Consider the following 18,715-nt stretch of genomic DNA (forward strand, 5'->3'; position numbering starts at 1 on the left):
TACAGCCCTGCCTGAACTCATTGAGATAATTAAATGAGATAGTTGTGCACGCACTTAGCACAGTGAGTGGCACCTACTGAACATTCAACAAATGGTCACTTTTGCTATTATTTCCCCATTGAGGTCCCACAGGTATCTCAAGCCAATGTGTACTGGAAATTAGCACAGACAAGGAGGACCTTCAGTGCAGGTGCAAATTACCCCACTCATTGTACTCTCTCTGGTGTGCAGCATAAACCTGGGCCATTCTGCAGATCGCATTAAATATGGATGTGAAACAACATCACACTCAGTGAAGCGCTGCACCAGGAAACGCAACGCCATTCTGCTGGCTGATGTGAAACGGAGGCAGTGATACATCAAGGAGGGAGGGCTGGCATGGCACTCAGGAGCCTGGGTTTCTGGATCCATCTTGGCCTTGACCTGGCCGTGGGGCCTGACGGCAGCCACTTACCCTCTCTCTGAGCTACACTGTGATTACAGTGACTCTGAGCCACTGAGTCAACTTTACATCACATTCGATGTCCTTTATTGCAGCAGGAAAGTCAGTAATAGACCTTAGAATTATTTCCATAACCACAGGAGTTTGGGGTCAAACTTCAAGTATTTAAAATTTTACTAAGTATAACACCTATTTCCCTCACAACTCAAGATCAGCAGAAGGTTCTTGCCTGTGGGTCAGATCCCTGCTTCTAAGATGCTTTCAAGCTAAACGAGACATCCTGAGCTGGGCAGAGGACAGACAGCCCAGCACGGAGTAAAAACCCAGAACCAGGACCAGCAGGGCAGGTTACACCCTAGGCAGGTAGAAGCAGGAACAGGGACTCTGGGGCATGGACAAGAAAGAAGGGAGTCTAGGGGGCATCTTTGAGTCTCCTGTATGTGACAAGGTAAGAAAACATAAGCTCTTCTGATTTCCAGGGTGAAGTAGCCACTAAAAAGCTAATAAACTAAGGTATTCGTGTGGTATTGTGTGAGGAATGGGAGATTTGGTGAATTTTTCCTGTGGTCCTGGAGTGGCAGCCACATCCTAAAGCTGAGCACAAAAGGAAGTTAGTTCCCCCCAAGTTCTAAGAGAGCTGCACATTGGACCTGACCACCACCCCTCATGGTCACAGGACCCAAAGATGGTTTGGGAGGATAGCTGAGATGGAAGGGTCAGAGTCTTGCCAGCACCTAGCAGCATGGAGGGCAAGATGGAGCCAAACATTGCAAGGCACCTACAGTGTTGGGAGACCTCACAGGAATCAACATTCAAACTCCAGGCTTGCGGGGCCACCACCTGACTCTAGAGGAGGTCACAGAGCCTGCCGCTTCCACTAGCCGCTACCTAGGCAGAGCTCTGCTTGACCCAAAACAGGACGAAAATCTCAAAAAAGAAGATGGACTATGTAATGAAAGCCCGAGGAGCCACTAGAGCCATAAACAGATCAGCCAGGCAAGAAGAAAGATGGCTGAAGGGTGGAGAGGAATAAGAGGTTTGAGCAGAGTCTAAAATTGAAATTTTACAATGAAGTTAGAACTTCTTACACTCTGGAATAAGATGATTCTAATAAGCAAGAGCAGTTGCAAATTATGAAACTCAGCCACTTTAAAAACCAACATTCGTTTTACTCACGAATCTGCAGTCCAGGCAGTGCTCAGCGAGGACAGCTCATTTTTCTGTCTCAAAGAGCTCCTGCTCTCTCAGGCAGCACCCACCGATGCATGGTGTCCAGAGCAGTGGTCATCCTTGCCTTCTGCTGCTCAGACCACACAGGAGGAAGAGTGACCTCTCTGAGTCCCCTTGTTGCTTCCAGAGGGACACTGCTGGCCAAGACAACAACCAGTAGGCATAAACGGTGCCTGGAGCCCTGAGACCCAACCCTGTGAGGAATCCTGAAAAATAAGAGGTTTGTTGTCTGTCTTTGGGTTGGGGCCGGTGGAGGGGAGGGTAGAGGGGACATGTCAGGTTACTGTACCCACAGGTGCTGAATGAGTCTGCTGCTGGACAGAACTGATGCCATGGGGTGCCCAAAGAGGTGGGGGACAGCCAGTGGGCTGAAGTGACAGGAGGCTCAGCTTTGGGCCTCTACTTAAGGGGCACAGGACTGTCTAATCTGGTCCATGAGAGAGAGAAGCAGCTAACTGCCTAGAGGATGCCAAGGGACACAGTGGCCTCCGGAGTTCCTCAACTGCAGTAGCTTAGGCTTGCCAGAGAAGGAGGAATTTCAGGAGACAAACAAAGAAAAAACTTGGCCCTGAAACACTTATAATTACCACTTTCTTGTCTTCTTCCTGGAGCTCATCCAGTTACGGCACACCCACGTGACATGCAACCCATTTCACAGACCAAAATCCTAAGCTCCGTGGCTCAGATAAGCTTATGGGGCTGTGTGAGTCACCACTCTGCTACGCAGAGGCTCCAGGACTGCCATATTCCTCCCACTAGAGGGCACCCTAGCCTGGCTCCTGCAGGCACACAATGCCATCATGGGGGAAAGCTCTCTTCCTCCAGGAAGCCTTCCCAGATTGATGGACACAAAATGTGGCTTCTCTGGTTCCTCCCTGCTTGGATTTTTCATTCTCCCAGCGGCTTCCCTCCGCGTGCTCAGCGCCCATGATATACCATTCCTGTGTGGCCTGCAGCCACCATCCCCATGTGTTAACCTCTTAACAGATCTGTGTACCAGGCTACCCTCCTCCAATCCATCCTATGCCTTGACAGCTTTAGCTCCCTAAAAACCTGCTTCCAAGACACCCCTACCTAGGCAGCAAAGCCTCAGCAGAAGGTGTCCAAAGGCTCCTCAGCCAGCCCTCAGGATGGCCCCAACGAAGCCCTCTAGCTCATCTTCTAGTTCTTCCCATTATCTTTATTTTATGTTCAGTTTTTTTGGGAGAGGCTTCTAAACAGAAAACCCAGTCCATCAGTGTCCAGGCTTTGGCACGGTGTCTTCATCAGCTCACAGAAGACCCCTCTCTTTCTCACTCCCCTGTTCCCTTCATGTCCTCTCCCTCCTCTCACTCTCCTCACCGGAGTCACCCACTGTAACACATGCGGTGTCATCCCAAATATGAGCTCATTACTGTGCAGGAAGTAGCAGTGCTTTCGGAATGTGTATGTTTTATTTAGATAAATGGTATGGTTTTAATGTTTTCTAACCCAACACTGTGTTGTCTGTAAGTACATCAACTTTGTTGCTTCTAACTTTCATAATATACATTTATCATCTTTTAATTATATTTATCCAATTTCTGGTCATTTGAGTGTCCACCAACTTCTTTCTGCTACATATAATGCCACGATGAATTGCCTTGTCCTTGCAGGAGAACTGCTCTCAATGCGGTTGGACTTCTCTCAAGAGTGAAGTGACTGGATCATAAGGTTCACACATGCCTAAATTCACTGCATAAAGCTGTCGCTTGCCAGAATACCTGCACCAGCCCACATTCCTACCCCCCAGCACACAAGCGTCCCCATCCTCCCAACTCTACTCAAGTTGGTAACACCCACTTCCTAATCCCTGCCATTCTGATGGTAGAAAGATGCCTTGTGGTTCCCATCTGCATCTTTAAAGGATGGCGAGAGTCCCTCTTACTCCATGTACTTGTTCGCCGTTTGGTCTTTCCTTTTGGGGAAATGTCTGTGCAGACTGTAGCTAGCTTTCCACTGGGTTTCCTGTCTCATGCTTCATGTTCTGTAGGAGTTTCTTACAGGTTGTAGATATTAAACTTTTTCCAGGCTATCAACTGTCTGTTAATTTTTACTCTATAGTCTTTCATCGAACTGGAATTCTTAATTTTAATGTGGTCGTGTCGATCAATTTTTTACCTGTGGTTTTGATTTTCAAAGTTTGTTTAGGAAGTCTTTCCCCACCCCTATACTACAAAGATAGTCTCTTATCTATTTCTTTGTTTGCTTTATAGTTTTACCTTCCATGTCCAGGCCTTTCCTCCATCTGAAGCCTCCCATCAATATGGTACAAACTGGACTCCAGCTCTACATTTTCCATATGGCAAGTTTATTTTCACTAATCTCACCAGGTAAATAAATGGCCCTTCACTTGTTGCCACCTTCATCAAATATCAAGGTTACCTTATATTAGATGGCCCGTTTTGAGCTCTGTATTCTGTCCAATGGCTCATTTATCTGTTCCTGCATAGAAACTGTACGTTTCTACTATTATTTCTCTCTAATCCTCAGATGTTCTCTTTGTTATCCTTTTTCATAACTGACTTTACTGTAAATAGATGTTATTCTTCCATATAAAAATTTTAGATTAATTTTATCAAGTCCCTCAAAAAAAATCCAGTAGAGTAGAAACTAACATTTTTGTAAATGACTTTGCAAATCAGCAGTTGTGACCGGCTTACAGGCAGAAAAAATCTTTTTGATTTAGAGCTCTTTAAAACCAAGTTAACCTCAGTCCCTTTATTGACTAAATTGATTAGTTTAATAAAAAATTTTACATTAAAAAAAGAAATTCAGCAGAGTTTTTATTGGGTTTGCATTGTACTTAGAAATTAATTTGTGGGAATTTATATCTTTGGAATATTAGGTCAAATTCTTTTTGAATATGACGTGATTCCACCTAATCTAATTTTCTTGCATAACTTTTCATATTCGAGTCCTACATTATGCCCCATAAAGATTTTGTTAATGCTTTATTGTTGTATCATAAATATTTCATTATTATCATCACTCTTAGGAATTGTATCTTTATTTTTCTATTTATTTTCTAATTGGTTGTCGCCGATATAGAAAAACACTTTTGATTTTCATAAGTTGACCTTGTAATTAGCAACACTGCTCAACTCGTTCTATTATTTCTACAGTTTATCGATTGACTTTGTTGGGTTTTCTATGTAGTTGATCACATTGTCTGCAAATAAGACCAGTTCTACCTCTTCTAATACATAGACATATTTCTTTTCTTGGCCAAGAATTCCAGTTTGTAAAGCACGGCATTAAGAGCGGGCATCTTTTCTTGCTCCCAAATTTCATCAGAATGTGCCTGAATTTCATCTTTTAGGTATGACATCCTCTAAGCTCCACCAGAGCTCATCCACAGTGCTTTTCTGCCTTTCTCCGCCTGGCACTGCCTCCACCCTTTCGACTTTCCCAAGCCCTTTCCATCCTTCAAAGCCTAGCTAAAGTCTGACCTTTCCCACAAAGCCTCCCTGATTGCACCAGCTCACAGTGAGCTCCTCCTCAAACCTCTGAGACAAGATACACTGTGCCAGTCAATTAACAATCATGAACTGCCTTGGAAAACTACTATGTCTACTATACATTTAACTTGTGCCTATTTACAAATGTTCCTGACTAACCAGTCAGCTTCTTGAGGACAGAGACGTGTGTTAAACTCCTCTTCACCCCCTGCAATACATAGTACCTGTTGAATAAACAGTTGTAGAGTATGTGAAGGTGCCATGTTTTATCAGCTGCACCCCATAGTCCTTAGTGTGTTACGAGTTCAAGGTCAGAGGCAGAACTGAAGCTAGGAAGGTTGGAGAACCAAGGAAAGCAAGGCCCAGGAGGTGCCTGTCCTGGGAAGGAGGTGGGTGTGTTCTCAGCCTTCTGAGTGCTTTTACGAGTATAAAATGAGTATTTTATTTTCACGGAGACCCCAGGAGCCGGTTCTCTAATCCTCATCTCATAGATGAAGAAACAAAGCGCACAAAGATGAACTAACTCATCACACAGCTAGTAGGAGCCAGAAGTGGATTTGCATCCACACTTCCTGACTCCCAAATCCTACGACTTCTCTGAGCACAGAAATACCACTTCTGCAACCAGACAGGTGACACCTCAGACCGGACGGAACCTAGCAATCTCACCTCCACAAATTTATTTTAAAGAATTAGTGGAGATATACACAAAAATATATTGATGAATGCTCATCACAGAGTTGTTTATCATAAATCCATTAGGAAGGGACAAAAAAATTAAAAGGCCCATAGATATTAAGGCAAGAAGAAATGACAAAAGTCAGAGCATCTGTGGGTCAGAAACCAGGCAGGCAGGCAGGCAGGTGACCACCAAAAAAAACACAAAGTTGTGAATAAGGCCAGTCGCAATTCCAGGGAAGTAGGTAGGACTCAGAGAACCAGAATGGCAGGGCAAGCAGTCATTCTCCGCAGCATGGAAAAGCCAGCCCCTAGGGTGACCCAGGCTGGCTGGGTAAAGGGCAGGCAAAAGGCACGGGCCTTGGCAACTGAACCAGCCTGGAGCTCAGCCAAAGCCTTTATAGCCCATGATGAGGGCAGGAACCCATCTCAGTAGTTGCTCAGGTAGAAGGAAGCAACCCCTCGGGCTGGGCTGCTGCTGACCCTTTGTCAGCTTCCTGTCTAAGTCTGTTTTCAAGGGGCTCACCTGGTCTGTAATTCTCTTTGTTCTGGTCCATTTATAAATTGGTGCTTTAATTAAGGTTTTCTGTGGTGGCAATGATTGCCTTGTAAAAGCTATTGTGCTGTTTTGTGCTTGCGCAAGGATGGCACCTCACAGCCCATGCACACTATCCCTTTGCAAGGCTCTTCAGGGACCAGTCACCTTGTAAGCAGGGGGAAGGGTAGAGGTGGCACCTCCTACCACCACTCGATTCATCTTCCCCAAAGCCCAGCAAGGCATGGGTTGCCATTCATATATCGCAAGTAAGAAACTAGAAAATGTAAGTTGTCCCAGGTCCCAAAGCTAGTAAGTGGCAGAGCTGGGCTTCAAACCATGCCTTTCTATCGCTAGAGTCCATGCTTCCATCATCTCCAACCAGGATAGGGGCCTGGGCACACTCATAGCTCCCCTGAACCAAGGAGGTAGGTATGTCTACACAGAGACCCTCAGTGAAGCGTCCAACTTGATACCAATCCCTCTGTATTGAGAAGCGAGCGGGGTCAGAGGACAAAGACGCAGTAATAGAGAAATGTTTTACAGAGGCTTTGCCACTTTGCACCCCTCGGCATGTTACCAAGAAACGAATCTCCAGTAATCATTGGACATGGCTTGAGAACCTTGCAGGTGCTCACCAGTTCCAGTGTGGATTGAGACAAGAAGAGAGAAAGATCTGGTTCTTTCTTGAATGCCAGCAGATGTTTAACCTAGCAAAAGCTTAGCATCTAAGTACTACCAGCCACAGCTCCCACAGAAATGTTCCAAAAATCCCATCAGCTATTCAGCTGAAATCAGCCACCCTCCAGCTCCCAGGCCTTGCCTCTTTGTGTGTCTCTCATACCTGAAGCCCTTATCCCACAATCCACATCCACAGTTCCCGCCACAGACACAAGAGTCTGGAAATCTATCCATAGAGTCCAAGATGAAGGGGCTAGAGTGTCCTTTTATAGAATCCATGCAGATGTTGTCCAGCTTCCTAACAAATTTCCATAGTACCACCACCGGCCCTCCAAGATGGGCCCTCCCTCACTCTCCGATGTAACTGGCCACTCATCCTGAGAGGGAGTAGGGAGGCCCTGGTGAGGCCCTGGAAGGATGCATAGAGGGCTATTTTTAGCCCAGACTGGGTCAGCATTTTGTTGTGGTTGGTCAGGAAACAGGTCCATCAGAGTCATCATCCTCAGTACAAAGGAGGTCAAGAGACATGTGTTTGGAAGGATTTATGGGCTCAGATCCTTGGGTTAGGGGAACCTCCTGGCTTAGTCCCACTGTCCACCCATCAAAGCCATCACCAAACTAGCCCAAAGGGATTAAGGGGCAAATTAAGGGCACTTGGCTGAGTCTCTACCTTCTCTCACCCTGTGCATCCTCTGAGGGGAGGAAGTGATGCCATCTCAGGAACCTGGTGACCTGCCGCCCCATCTCCAGCACCTTTCACTCTTCCTGATGAGTGTTTACACACCAGTATTCATTGTTCAGCTTCCTGCTGAGAACCTAAAGGACTCTTACACCCTAACGTAAGACCCCAACTCGGCCTGGGCATCATGGGGCCTTCCCTCTGCCTGTGTCTTCTCCACCTCCCCCACTAGCCAAACATTGGCACCCCATGTGTACGTCACCCTCTCCTGCTTCCAAACACCTTGGGTCTCTGCTGGATTCCCAGACCTGGCAAGTGTCTAGCGCATCATTAGCACTCAGGAAGAATTTACTAAATTAATGAAAGGATGATTACACAGTCTATTCTCCAAATCAGACTTCTTATTTCCTCCCAACACTATCCCCACTCCACCCCAGTCCTCCTTAAATCCACCTCCAAGAAGACTTTCCTGATCAACTCCTGCAGCTCTAAGGTACTCCACACTCACATTCTTGAACCTTTCCCATCAGCAATGTTGCCCAGAACTCTGAAGAATGGCTCTGATTCTCTCCTGAACTCTCTGACTCAGTTTCTCCCATGTCCCAGCTGATGTCCCATGGCTTCTGTGTTCCTAGAAATTCCCTAAGTGCATGGACCACACGCCTTCCAAATTCTCTACCTCCACCCCCACTTCTGACTGAGCTCTGGGTAAGAACAGGTTAGGAGAGGCTCATATTGACAGTGAAGAAAGGGACATGCTTCAGAGAGAGAGGGGAAGGCAAAGAAGCCTAGAACGAGAGGTTGTTTGGGATGCTGCCCCAACTTGGGACAGGCCAACCACTCCACCTGACGCCAGGTCATAGGCCAGGGCCCATAGCTCAGGTTCGCTCCTTCCAGAAAAGGATACAGAGAGCAGGCTGCACCTCAGGTCACAGCACCCATTCCCTGCACTGGAGCGTGAAGTCCAATTGATGCTTCCAGGAGCCCGTCTCCCTTCTCCACTTGTAGTAGCAATTGGTAGGGCAAGGCCATGAGGAAGCTTGTAAAGGGCTTTGAAGATGAAACAGGCTTGTGGCTGGGATTGTTGACACAGCTACACTGAAGAGGCAAGCAGGTTGGCTCTTAAGAGGCCAGGGTGATGCCAAGCCAATAAAATGTAGCTATTGTCTCTTTGCTGTCCCTTTTAATGCCAGCTACCCCTGCTGCATAAAAGGGCCCGCCACAGCCCAGGGAACACAGACCTTTGGCTCTATTTTCCGCCAGTTTCTCCACTGTTCAGACACCTCCCTATCTCCAATATGACCTGTAGCTTCAGCAATGTGGGCTGTGGATTTGGCCCCAGGAACTTCACCTGCATCTCGGCCTGTGGGCCCCGGCCCGGCCGCTGCTGCATCACGGCCGCCCCCTACCGCGGCATCTCCTGCTACCGCGGCCTCACCGGGGGCTTTGGCAGCCAGAGCGTCTGTGGGGGCTTCCGCTCTGGCTCCTGTGGACGCAGCTTCGGATACCGCTCGGGCGGCGTGTGCGGACCCAGCCCGCCCTGCATCACCACCGTGTCGGTCAACGAAAGCCTCCTCACGCCCCTCAACCTGGAGATCGACCCCAACGCGCAGTGCGTGAAGCATGAGGAGAAGGAGCAGATCAAGTGTCTCAACAGTAGGTTCGCCGCTTTCATCGACAAGGTGGGTGTCCTTGATCACACCCTTCCTGAATTCCACCCATGCACAGGAGCCAGGCTGGGCAATGAGGAGGGAGTCAGAGACAGTCACTTACCCATAGAAGCTCCCAGTCCAAAGAGAGAGACAGTATACCTCTAGGACACAAACAGAGAGACAGAAAGACAAGAATAGAATCAAGAGTTGCCAGTCCGAAGGGGGAGACAAACTGAAAACACATAAGCATAACCAGGGGCAGAACTTGCAGTGCTGAGCAATAACATCTTGCGAGCAAAGGGCCACCACGTGGGTGTTCAATGCATCTGAAGCCAAATAGCTGTTTCCATGGCAAGGAGGTCCTCCCTCAGTCCAGGGCAGGGCTAGTGAGTGCTATACTGGAAGACTATGTGGAGAGAATCTCATGGTGGTGGATCATGCAGAGCTGTTTCCATTCCAGAGGTTACTTAGCCACTGAGCAAGGGCCAGAGTGGTTTGTCCAAGCCACTGTACCAGGAGCTCAGGATCTAGATGAGCTATGGACAGTCTCCACTCTCCAGGGTCCTATGGGCACAGTCGAAACCATCTGCAGATGTTGGTATCCAGCTCAAGTCTGCCATTGTCTTCTCCACTAAATTGAGGCAACTACCACGTAGTTGTGGTGCGAGGGGCCAGGGGAGAAAGCTGATGAAGAAGGTGTTCTGGGGCCAAAGAGAGCACTCCAGAGCCAATCTTGAGAGAAGTCATACTAGAGATATACCCACCAGGAAGGACCAAAAAATCTGGAACTCCTAACAGCATGAGAGACAAAGGATAGCATAAGAAAGGACTTACCAAAGATGGCAAAGTTATTAGATGATGGGATCCACAAGCGGGTAGTGGGCCAACCTTGTGGCAAGGAGGTAGAGGTGAAATTTTCCTTGGGCCCTGTAGTCAATAATTTCTATAGTGAGAGAAGAAGTGCTTTCCACCCTCCCCCCACCCCCCAGGGCAGTGGATGAGAGTTTGAGCTCTTCCTCTTCCATTATGAGATCTCAGGCAGTTAGATGGGACTTCTATCCCTCATCTGTAAAGCGAAGGGTTTGGAGTACAGAGCTCCAACTACATTGTTGTTGCAAGGATTCAGTAATTTGGCACATCCTTTATTTTTCGGCATTTACAGTCTGCCTTTCTAAAAAGACTAACTTGTTCATTCGCATGCTTACAATCACACATGACTTAGTGTAGAAGTCCTTCAGCATGCAGGTGCCTTTTGGTACCAGGGCTCATTAAACCTTCACAGAGAGGCAGTCACTCTACAGAGAGGTTAAGGGCTGTGCCCAAAGACATATGATTAACAAGTGGCAGCAGAGTCTGGACTCAGCATGGTTTAGCACTTTCTAGGACACTAGGCAAATTGCCTTAAAAAGACTGAAGTTAGCTCACAGGAAGGGCTTGCAGATGGTAAACTGAGTAAGCCTTGCTGTGGTTTTGAGAGAGATGACATACCCCTGCCAGAGATAATTCGATCAGAGTTGAGAGCCTGCAGGTCCTGGTGCTGGGACCCCTTTTTCCCCTCTGACCCTGTAAAAGGATATTCTCAGGCTCTGTCTCTGGGTGGCAGGTGCGCTTCCTGGAGCAGCAGAACAAGCTGCTGGAGACCAAGTGGCAGTTCTACCAGAACCGCAAGTGCTGTGAGAGCAACCTGGAGCCGCTGTTTGAGGGCTACCTCATGACGCTGAGGAATGAGGCCGAGTGTGTGGAGGCCGACAGCGGGAGGCTGGCCTCAGAGCTCAACCACGTGCAGGAGGTGATGGAGGGCTACAAGAAAAAGTGAGTGCAGGAAGGGTTGGCTCAGGAAAGGGCTTGAAGGAAACTCCCAGCACAGGGGAGTCTCTGGCTGGATCTCTGCCTGAGGACAAGGAAGAACCCATACTGTCTTCCCTCAAGGCACACAGGTATTGTGGGTGGTTCCTGGCCCCTGGGGCATAGAGCTCACCTTGCCTTCCTGCCAGCAGGTCAGTGAAAGGATGTTCTCTCCCTTTCTCCATCCACCAGACTCTTCTCTTAGGACCCCCGAAAAATTAATATTCCTGGTTCATTTGAGTCTATTCCTCAAAGTCATGTATTCTTTTTAAGTTTAGTCCTTCACTCAGCGAACACTTTCTGAGTGTCTACCAGGTATCAGCCAGACAATGAACTGGGTTCTGGAGATTCAGGGGGAACCAGTAGACATAGTCCCTGTTCTTGTCAGGTTTACAGTGTGCTGGGAGGCAGGTGTGGCATAGTCACAGGCGGACCTTCAGTTACCAAGTGTGACACATGATATGAAGGGTGTACACTGGGTACTCAAAAGGAATGTGGTTTTGAAGGGTGGACAACTTTTTACAGTAAGGCTGTCAGCCATGGACTTCCCAGGCCACCATATATATCCCCTGCCTCTGGCTCTGAGCTGGCCTGCCCACAGAGCAGGAAAAAGTGGCAGGTTCGACTCTTTTTGGCTGAGCCCAGGAGGGAAATGACAGAGAGGAGGTCCCACTACCTAGGACAAAGCCAAGGGCAAAAGGAAGGGTCAGAGGAAAGGTCAATGTAGACCTGGGTAAGAAAACAGCCACCTCCCATGCCCTCCCCACCAAAAAAACACACGTACCACACAGCTTCCACATCCCACCCTCCCACTCCCACTGAAAAGCTCAGAGGTGATGTGAGGGTAGGTGTTTCAGTTCTCCAGTGTATCCCACTAGCCTGTAGCAGCAGCCTAATTTCTTCCTGGCCTGCCCCATTTCTTTTGGAGGCAGGGGGATGAGCAAGGACAGTCTAGAAATCAGGCTTGTTTGCACACTTGCTTCGTGGCCAAGTTGAGAGCTACTCAGATGGGGTTCTTTTTCTCCCTGCCCACCTCAGGTATGAAGAAGAAGTTGCACTTCGGGCCACAGCGGAGAACCAGTTTGTGGCTCTAAAGAAGGTAAGTGCCTGAAACCAAGCCCCACCCTGAGTCCCCAGCCACCCCATCCTCTCTGCCCTGCATCATGGCAGCCATGCCCTCAGAGCTTCCCGAGGATAGCTGGCTGTACAGACCTTTGGCCCCCACACAGGATGTGGACTGCGCCTACCTCCGCAAGTCAGACCTGCAGGCCAACGTGGAGGCCCTGACCCAGGAGATTGACTTCCTGCGGCGACTGTATGAGGAGGTAAGGGGGTCTCAGCCTGACCTTTGCCCAGACCCCACAAGCCAGCTAGTGTGGGAAGCCAGGCTCAAGGCTAGACGGTCGGAAAGAGCAAGAAGAGAGAAGGAAGGCAGAGGAATGGAAAATCGGAAGGGACAGAATTAGTAAAGGACAAGAGAGGGCAGTTACTAGGACAGAGAGCCGTGCCTTAGGAACCCAAAACAGAGGCTCGAGAAGCACCACGCAGCTTTACCCTCATGTTCTCTGACCTAGATTTTCTCTGGCAGCCAATAGCCATCCTCTCTGTGGTAGGTCCAAGAGAATGTGGCATGGCCCCAACACAGGGTCTAACCCCTGAGGAAGCTTCCACAACAAGCTGGCTGAAGGGAAGCCTCCTAGGCTCACATGGGCCTAAACAATCCCAGAAGCAAGCATTAGAGAAGTAGTTGCATTTTCTTCTATAAGATATTTCTTATCTGGACAGAAAGTTATGCAATTTCATCAGAGATTTTCTCTATGAACAAGAGACTTTAGCTCTGAATGGGCCAAAGATGATAAGCATCGGCCTCAGCAGGTGAGGAAAATCTCAGATAACTTGATTGTTCTTCTTCTACCCCCATTCCCACCCCACAGGAGATCCGTGTCCTCCACGCCCACATCTCAGACACCTCGGTCGTCGTCAAGATGGACAACAGCCGGGACCTGAACATGGACTGCGTCATTGCCGAGATCAAGGCTCAGTACGATGACATCGCTAGCCGCAGCCGCGCTGAGGCCGAGTCCTGGTACCGCAGCAAGGTGAGTGGCACGGGACACCTGCCTCCTAGACGTGGTCGTGATAGGGATATGAAGTACATATCAGAAAGGCTTCTTTTGTCTGGGGACGCTGATCCCTAGGGATGGCAACACAAGGGCAGTCAGCTCTCAGGCTGAGGTGGCAGAGCGCAGCTGCCACGGCGGGTTGCACAGGCCAAACACTGCACCACCTGCACTACCATCCCTGGCATCCTTATTGGGTGGCATGTCCAGCCCTGAGCCTCAGGAGCATCTGTGCTTCCCCGCAGTGTGAGGAGATGAAGGCCACGGTGATCCGGCACGGGGAGACCCTGCGGCGCACCAAGGAGGAGATCAACGAGCTGAACCGCATGATCCAGAGGCTGACCGCCGAGGTCGAGAATGCCAAGTGCCAGGTACGGGTCACCTGTGCCCTAGACACCAGACAGGCTGGGGCCTCGCTAGGGTCCCACGGCATAGTGTATGCTGGCCCAACGTGGATCTCGGCATTCATTCTCCAGCCCATTTGCATGACTAGATCTGCGGGTTGAGGTCACTCAGGGAGACCCAGGTGATGAAGTGACAGGCCTGTTCCTGGGTGTTCCCAGCTGGCTGGGAGAGCTTGGACACACTCATGAAACGAACAGAGAGACCTAGAGAAATAACCCACCTCGTTCTCTTCTGGGTCGCCAGAACACCAAGCTGGAGACTGCAGTGACCCAGGCTGAGCAGCAGGGCGAGACGGCCATCAGCGACGCACGCTGCAAGCTGGCCGAGCTGGAGGCCGCCCTGCAGAAGGCCAAGCAGGACATGGCCTGCCTGCTCAGGGAGTACCAGGAGGTGATGAACTCCAAGCTGGGCCTGGACATCGAGATCGCCACCTACAGGCGCCTGCTGGAGGGCGAGGAGCAGAGGTGAGGCCCAACCCAGCTTCTCCGAGAAATCCACTTTTGTAGATCTGCCCACCTTTGATTCCTCCCTATCCCCGTCTCAGTCCAAAGAACTGGCCCCAAGCTAGATTCTGGGGTCTTTGGATCCTAGATCCCAAAGGCCTGGACCTTGGGCATAGCACAGAGAGGAAAACAAAGGCCAGAGCTGCTGTCTAGAGTCACTGAGAGCAGAAGGCTTTTCTAGGGTTAGAACCTAGGCACCTTGCCTCTTAGTGCAGAACATCCTCAAGTTATTTCATCCTCAGCTCTTCCAAGATCCACTCCCTCCCTGGATTCTAGGCAGTCATTTGCCTTAGGGTGGAGCTGCTGGCCCAACTTAACCTGGCTTCTTGTCACTGCCCAAGAGAACATTCTCCTTCCTAAATCTGAACTCATGTACACATCCCAGGTATGGTTTTTCAGACTGGGCACTGCACAAAGATATAGTCAGCTGAGGGGCAAGTGAGAGGTGACATCCAGCCTGTACCCTGCTTGCCAAATAGTGTGCTCTGCCAGAAAGATACTTTTTAAAGTTCCGCAAAGGCATAAACATAGACAAGAGATAGCCCTAACGGGACTCATTCCAGCCCTTGAGGAAGTTTGAGAACCTCATTCTGATCTCTTTTTCCTTGCCCTTCGTCACCTTTCCCCACTTAGGCTGTGTGAAGGCGTTGGAGCTGTGAATGTCTGTAAGTATCTTGAGACCTGAAAAGGGAAATTTTAGGTTGGACAACAAGAATTTCCTGGATATGAATATATAGAGACACTGGGAAGAGTGTGGCCAATAATTCCTCCCTGATAAATAGGAGTGGTTATGCAGCAGGAGAGACTAAGGTTAGCTTGCAGGAAGAACCTCACAGCATGAATGGGGTTGGGGAGGGAAAGAATAATAATATGTCACTGCAATATAGGGCTTTAAGTGTCACTCACTATGACCCCCACCCTGTATAGGTGAGGAAGCCCAGAGAAAGAAAGGGACTTACCTAAGATCACAATGCAGAACCAGGGCCAGAACCCAGGGCTCCTGGCTCCCAGGCTCAGGTTCCTTCCACACCTACAGAACTAGAACTGAAAGTTCTTTGAGTCCTTCCCTGGAAGGTTGGACAGATCACAGAAGCCAAAGGAAGGTGGCTGGGTGGAGTGGCCACCAGCCAGGCCTCCTGACCCAGCCCTCGTTCTCGCAGGTGTCAGCAGCTCGCGGGGCGGGGTTGTCTGTGGGGACCTCTGTGTGTCCGGCTCCCGGCCGGTGGTGGGCAACGCCTGCAGCGCCCCCTGCAGTGGGAACCTGGCGGTGAGCACTGGAATGTGCGCCCCCTGCTGCCAGCTCAACACGACCTGTGGACCGGGTTCCTGCGGCTTAGGGAGATGTTAGAGCCAGAGAAGCCCCTTCTGCCTGCCAAGTGCCACTACCTCCGCCCCAGCTGAGAAAAGTGCCTCCGTAGCTCTTCCCCCTCTGTTCTGAGAATACATTGCTCAGCTCGTTCCCATCAGCCACTCTTCTACGCATCTTGTCCAACTGGAAGGGGCTGCTGCCTGGAATGGACACTTCCATTCTGCCGGCTTCTCTGGGCTCTCCTTCCCTGGTAGGAGCACTGCTGGACTGCCTCCCCTGCCTCTCTGGCCCCTTGCCTACATTTTTCCAATAAACTGGAGGACCCGCTTTGTGTGCTATGATGTCTTGCCTTCTCGGACTAAGCCTAGCTAGTGAGCACCCCCAGCTCAGTGAGATGACCTGAGGATAGGGTCATTCTGGCCCCTCTTCAACCTGGATACCCACAGAACCTAACCCCAAATAGGCCATCCTCCCCTGGCCAGGTAGTGCTGACTGTGCTCACAGCACCTTCCACCTGAGTCACACTGGTCAGTCTAGGGTAGTTTGAAACTTTTTCCTCTGACTGGTTCTGAAGAGAACCACAGGAAGCCATGGAATCTTCTGGAAGGCTGTGTGTGTGTGTGCACGCGCGCGCGCGCCACAACAGCAACCTCCAGAACTGCCAACAGCCACCTCAGTTGGCTACCCTGTATCAGTATGGGCCCCACACCACCCCATTCCCACTGTTGCCCATCAAGCAAAAGAACATGAGACCCTTGACACCTGCTCTGCCCCCTCCACCACAAAACACATATGTCTTCAGCACCCAGGACAACCTCCAAAACCCCTTAGCTGGTAAAAGGATACCATCTACCCACTGCTTTCTGAATGACTGTCCCACTCACTGCCCTCATCCTCAGATTCCTCAGAGCTTCAATCTCAAGGCTAAGGTGGCTCCTCTGCATCCTACATAGCCTGACTTTTCCTGTGTTCTATTCAGGAAGAGGCCGAGAGCTCCTGGGAGGAAGACTTGAGAAGCCCCTAACCTTCCTCTGGAAGAACCAGGGCTAGAATAGCCCTCCTCAGGCCCTAACCCCCTTTCTGTGCAGTCCATTTCTTTCTCACTGACCCTCTTCTTTCCTTTCTTTGCCCAGCCCCACCTCAGACCCAGTACTGACCACCCTTCTTCCAGGCCCTGACCTTTCTACCCATGTCACCATGCTGTCGCAGGAGGACCCATCACCTTCCCTCATTTTCTCCTGAAATCTCTAGAGTCTTCTCAGCTCCTTACCCAAGCCTCCTCTGCCACCTGTTGCCCTTTCTCCCTCTCACTTCCCAGGTCCAGAGTCTCTGGCCTTTCATTCCTCATTGGGTAAACCAGGCTCTCAGTTCCCCCCAGGAAGTCCTGCTCTCTGGTTCACATCCCTCACCCAGAAAACCCTGCCCTCAAATGTTAAAGTACCTCACTGCTCTTCTCTCACCTTTCTGCACTTGTTCCCTGAGCAATCATATCAGTCTCTTGCCTTCATTTACAATCATGGTAGTGTTCTCCCTGGTTAAAATAGTCCAACTGTGTTTCAGAGTCCTGATGACTCTCCTGCTGCCTTGACCTCACTCCTCAGCTGCAAATCCACTTGCCCCAGTTTCTACAAGACATCTCCACTTGGCAGTCCTAGAGACCCTTTCAACCCAACAGACCTTCAAGCCGAACTCACTACTTCCCACCCTCTTTTCCTGAGTTACCACCTATCTCCCCTGTCAAGATCATCAACACAGTTGCCCAAATCTGAACCTATACTCTATCCATGCTTGCACCTTCACCTTCAAATCTAATTAATTCCCAAGTACTTTCTTTTTATACCTCTTAAATACCCCTCTAATCCTTCTCTTTCCTCTCTCCCTGCTGCTGCCGCCCACAGTCCGGCCACCACCATCTTGGTTGGAGTCCTGCTTTTCACCCCTTCTCATCCACACTACATAGCAGCCAGAGAGATCTTTACAAAACCTAAGTCCGGCCTCTCAGTGGGTTTCCATTGCCCTCAGGATGAAGTCCAGACTCTTGAACTTAGCACACCAGTCATACGTACCTGGCTCTGATTGATGACTCGGTGCCTCTTACCATTCCCCCATTGCCCACCATCTTCCTCCCTTGCTTTGGTTCAGGGCACCCTGAATACCTGTCAAATGAGGGCTGGACCAGAGGCTCTGCAAGGGCCTTTTAAGTCTTATCTTCTTTGGAAGAGAACCACAGGAAGCCATGGAATCTTCTGGGACTCTGAGTTCTGCTCTGGGATTGCAACACTCCCTTCTCATGGGTTTAAGGGGAATACAGTAAGGATTGCCAGCCTTGGAAGTCATCCAGGTGCAACCTGCGAGAGCCCAGGGAGAATCCATGCCTCTGAAGCTGACCTGCCTTCCTTCCACCCTACCAGCTCAAGGGACCAGGCAAGACTGATGTTGTGCACACTCCACCTGTTAGAGCCTCCTGTTCCAAGTCCCTGAGCCCCACCTCCTCTGCCACCACAGCCACCTCTCCATCAAGGAGAGATGTGACTGCAAAGAAGCCTGGGCTTTGGTACTAGGAGGAAGGAAGAAGCACAGTTGAGGATTATTGACCAGGGACATCTGGTTACCTCCTGAAGGAAGTAACGTAAAAGTTGAGACCTAGAGGGAGACCAGGAGTTTTTCATTCACAAATAATTATTGAGTACCTAATATGTACCAAGTACTGTTATAAAAATTCAGGTTCATGTAAGTGAAGAAAATAGTTTAAGATGCTTGTCTTCCATGAAGCTTACATTTTACAGCAAAACACACACATAAGTAAGGCATTAACGAGAAGGAAGAGATGTGTTCTAGACATGGAAAATAGCATTAGAAGAGGCAGGGCTAGAGGAGCATGGAAACATCAAGAAATCAAATAAGACCCCAAGACTGATGGGGGAGGATGGGTACTGCTCTCCAGTGCCCTCTAGAAACTTAAAATGAGCTCTTCATTTCTATACTCTCCTCCACTGCCCCCTCCTACCTCAACCCCAACTCCACTCTATAAAAGCTTTCTTCGCCCAAGATCATTTCTAATTTCTACTTCCTTCCAGTCACTTTCCCCATCATCTTGCAGAAGTATGTGGTATGGGCCAATTAAAGAAGGCTTCCATGCTTCACAGAGAACCAAGTG

General features: G+C 49.5%; 1 protein-coding gene across 1 annotated transcript; it reads left to right on the forward strand.

Annotated features, from left to right (window-relative positions):
- Positions 1-9,022: 9,022 nt before the first annotated feature.
- On the forward strand, positions 9,023-15,597 carry LOC107509779 (keratin, type II microfibrillar, component 7C). The gene is made up of 9 exons (XM_016142570.2): positions 9,023-9,406; positions 10,980-11,188; positions 12,260-12,320; positions 12,451-12,546; positions 13,156-13,320; positions 13,587-13,712; positions 13,990-14,210; positions 14,883-14,914; positions 15,410-15,597. The coding sequence occupies exons 1-9, from the start codon at positions 9,023-9,025 to the stop codon at positions 15,595-15,597; spliced, it is 1,482 nt and encodes a 493-aa protein (XP_015998056.1).
- Positions 15,598-18,715: the final 3,118 nt, after the last annotated feature.

Source organism: Rousettus aegyptiacus, unplaced genomic scaffold (assembly GCF_014176215.1).
Source record: "Rousettus aegyptiacus isolate mRouAeg1 unplaced genomic scaffold, mRouAeg1.p scaffold_m13_p_2, whole genome shotgun sequence".
NCBI classification, from domain to species: Eukaryota; Metazoa; Chordata; class Mammalia; order Chiroptera; family Pteropodidae; genus Rousettus; species Rousettus aegyptiacus.